Raw genomic sequence first — 4,105 nt, 5'->3', positions numbered from 1 at the left:
TCACTAGCTTATTTTTTAAATTATTTTTAATATCTTGGGAATTTGCAGTATGTTGCCAACTTTAATATTTTCTGAGATTAAAGATACCCTTTGATAGAAGTGCTTTTTAAATTACCTGTTACATTTTATTCTCTCCTGTCCTCATATTAGTGTGGATAATTGGGATTTAGTTATCTTTATTTTCTTTGTGGTTAAGGAGGAATTCATTGATTAAATTCTCATTTTGGAACTTGAAAAACACATGTGGGCCTGTCAGTAATCTCAGTGCGGCCGCAAATAATCACGTATCCGTCAGAGACCGTGAAAACCATAAGAGACCATTCAATTTGGATTTTATTCAGAGACAGTTAAGACCGCTGTGTGCCAGTCATCGTCCAGGTATCTCCTTCTTTTTTTCCCATTTGGGAAGAATGTTTTCATTCTTGGTTTTTTCGTGTGCATTTTAAAGAATTTCCATCTATCATTCGCTTAATTTGTGTGTGCAGTAATAGGTTCTGTCTTTGATTATTTTCGTAAGGATTCAGGTCTCAGTTCAGACTTGGATGGACAGACACTCATCTCTTGGATGGGTGGAGGTGGGTAGAGGGGAAGAAGACCTTTTTAGTGTTACTAGCCAATTAGAACTCCCTAAAAAATAGATGGAGGCTGGAAATCTGGTTAAAAGTAAGGATTATATATTTTTAGTTCATAAAATATTTAGGCCAACCTAAATTACTTGACACTTTTTATTATGATGTAGACAACTCTGGTAAGAACATTTTTGACATGTATAATCATGTTCCTTGCTCTCCACGAGTCATATAAAGTGACCTGATAGACATAGTTCATTTCCTCTTTTGCTTGCAAAGAATGTCAGCCATAAATAGTATACCATTTGAGAGACACTTACTGCACAAGGCTGCATGTCAGAGGCAGCTTGGAAGTGTACCAGAGCAAACACACAAATGGCTTTAGTAAACTAATATGATTAGTAAGTAAGTGCCACGTACTGGTTGAAACCTATTTTGTTTGGCTTGCACATTGCTTTACATAAAACTAAAACCTAAAAATGAAAAGATCTGATAATAACTGTATGACATACAGTCAACTAAAGCTGAATTATAGGTGCCGCCTTTGTTGGGCAGGCACTCTTTGGTTTGTCATGGTCTTCCTCATTATGTGTTCATTGTAGCCAGCAAGTAAGTTAGACTCAAGACTTTACTTGCTCTCAGAGGAATGGGTAAGTAAGGCAAATTGGCTCTCTTTCCCCTTACTAGTGTAAGTGGTGGTGATCCACTGTCTGGATCAAATAAATGAGATTCAAATGATAGTATTTGTTTTATCACAGTTTTCTGTCAGTCGCAATCCCTGAACTGTAGTTTGGTCATGTTTGTTTTATGTGCCCATGTGACTTCTGAACAAGACATGAAGCTGGTTCTGGCAGTGGCACTTAGGCTGAGTGACCCCTCTCACAGAATATGTATTTATTATCTGTAATGGGAAAACTCCTCTCCCCCAAATTGGTGGATGATAATTAATTTTAAAGCTTTTACTTCTGAAGTAAAAACAGTTGCTCAAGAGTACAAATTAAGTGACTCTGAGTAAAAAGGAATTTTAACATCTATTTATGAAAAAAAGGAAGCAATTTCTAAAATCTTATTTTAAAAATTTGAGTACTTCTTAAATTGTGATTTTAAAATGGCATTATTTGAAGGTAAAATAAATGGAAAATGTTCATCTATTTTATATCATGCAGAAATTTAGCCCTTTAGTGCCCCGCTTGCCAATAACATATATTCTGATATATTTTTAGTTTATAATAACAATGAGTGGTTTTATAATGTTATTTTTCCAAAATCTCCATTAGGGAGGAGAAAAACATTTGCTTTTCCTGGCCGTTTTAGTCAACAAGGGCCCTCTGGGGTTCATTTCTTCGTTAAGGTCCTTGCCCTTGAGTTTCACGTGCTCGAAGATGGCACGTGGGAACTGATTATAATTTTCTTCTCGCGAGGTCCGCTGTGCACACGTGCACAGGGGTCAGATCTGGCACGCCTGCTCCACTTTTCACCTCCTTTCTTTCTCACTGGCCACGTTAGGGCTGGTGAATTTTGCACTGTTTTGTTCTTTCAGTTACTGGTTACTGTGGTGTATCTTGCAGCCAGTTTGGGCATTTGACTTACTTTTATCACTCGTTTTATTCATTGCTTGTATTGGAGTTTTATGTGTTTACAAAAAAACCCCTGTAAATCCCAGGTTATGGTTAATTTAGACTCAGTCCTCCTGTGAAAACGGTCCAGTGTTTGCAGAAGGATGACCAAGATGTACTGGGAAGAGCTGTGAATGGGTCTCATGTTTCTTGGTGATTGCGGAGTAAAGCTGTAAGGCACAAGACCTTTGATTTTTCAAAATATGAAGAGTGAGGAAAGGAGACGTGTAAAACTCACAAATTGAGACTGAGCCATATTTTAGAATTTGTTATATTCAGAAGACATTATTTGAAAGAAATCACAGGATGTTTGATTTATATACATGCATGAAGTCAGATTTCCACCCCCTTATAGCTTCTGTCTTTAGAATTTTTTAGATAGAATTCCCTTTTTATATTTTGTAGGGATTGCTACTTTTATTGTTATAACAATTTTTGTATCTCTAATTATTAGTTAGTATTAGTTCCGTGTTCTTTTTTAATATATTTTGGAGCTCACTGATTGACTTTGCCTACTTGTGCTTTTGTATGTGTTGCTGAAGTATGTCGATGATTAGGAAACTGATTCGTATAGATGTTGGCTTATGTTTATGAGAAGATCATATTCCTAACATTAGCATTAGTTGTTGATAAATAAAAATGGTGTATTATATGAAAAAATTGCTGAATGGAAGTCAGGAAGCATTCTTGTTTTAACTTTGAATTGCTTAAGTTTCTATTTTAGGGCAAGATTAATTAACATATTTGGACCTTCATCTGTGAAATGGAAGAGGTGGATTTTGATTATTTTTATTTTTATTTATTTTTTTGATTTTTTTTGTTTTCGATTTTTTAAAAATTATTTTTAAAGATCGATTTCAGTTTATCTGGCATTCTGTAATTTTTTAATTCTACAACATTGCCTTTTTAGGAAACAAAGTATTTTATTAGACATCGCATATTATTTCCCCACAGTGTAAGAGTTTTGAAAGTGCATTTTTGTAATTATTCAATTAGCATTTAACATATCACTCATACTCGTTGTGCTCTGTTGCTTTCTAAAATTGGTCTCAACCTATACTTATTTCTTCTTCGCATTCCATCGAGAAAGTTCCAGCTTGTTACCTCTAGAATGTGCCCCTCACTTTTTTACTTCCATGTTTTCACTCATGCTGTTTCTTTCCAAGTGCTCTTTCTCATCCCCCAGCCACTGTCAGCCCCTTTTGTTCGTAATTACTTTGGCCTTGTATGATAGCTGTTTATGTTCCGTGTTATGTCGTATATGAGATTGTAAACTCCTTGAAGGCAAGCGTTTAATTTTCATCATTTTACTAATCTTATTACTGAGTTATGTCTTATTTTTCACACGAATAAGGGCTTAATTAATTATCATTTGTAGAACTGAGTTTGTAAGATGATTCGCGACAGTCACAAAATTAACAGTGATAATAAGGAAATAAACAGCCATTTCTTAAGGAGTATGTCGATGTTTCAATGGAAAGCGTATGGATAATTGTATTGCCACAATCTCTCTTTAAGGATACAAAAAAGGAAAAATGTGTATTGTCCCTTCTCTTCTATCAGAGATAGTAAATAAACAGGGAATATGCAGGACTCTTTCCCTGGTCTTTGTAGCAGCATTTCATAGTAGAGAACAAACTTGCATGTTGATTTAAAAATAATTAGTTAATTTTGATTTTAGAAAATATTAAGCTATTTATTTTATTTTAACAGGTATCTTTCAGACGAAGGCATTGAAGCTTGCACAAGTTCTCCTGACAAAGTCAATATAAACGACATCATCCTGATTGCTCTCAATGTAGGTTTTGTTTATTAATTTAGAAACATTTTTAGTCTGGGAGCTATATTTATGAAAAACGTTTCATAGAATAAGTTAGATTTCGTAAGTAATATGGAATAATAAAAATAGCGCTTATTTTT

General features: G+C 34.5%; 1 protein-coding gene across 4 annotated transcripts in view; it reads left to right on the top strand.

Moving 5' to 3' along the window:
* TDRD3 (tudor domain containing 3) overlaps positions 1–4,105 on the top strand; it is a 147,347-nt gene that overhangs the window by 38,011 nt on the left and 105,231 nt on the right. For all 4 annotated transcript variants that reach the window (XM_023525124.1, XM_011381013.2, XM_023525126.1 and 1 more), the window contains one exon: positions 3,899–3,983. In XM_023525124.1, the coding sequence (XP_023380892.1) occupies positions 3,899–3,983 (85 nt within the window). Of the gene's footprint in view, positions 1–3,898; positions 3,984–4,105 lie in introns of those variants that run through there.

This window comes from Pteropus vampyrus, unplaced genomic scaffold (genome assembly GCF_000151845.1).
Source record: "Pteropus vampyrus isolate Shadow unplaced genomic scaffold, Pvam_2.0 Scaffold13, whole genome shotgun sequence".
NCBI classification, from domain to species: Eukaryota; Metazoa; Chordata; class Mammalia; order Chiroptera; family Pteropodidae; genus Pteropus; species Pteropus vampyrus.
This window is presented reverse-complemented; position numbering and strand designations above follow the sequence as displayed.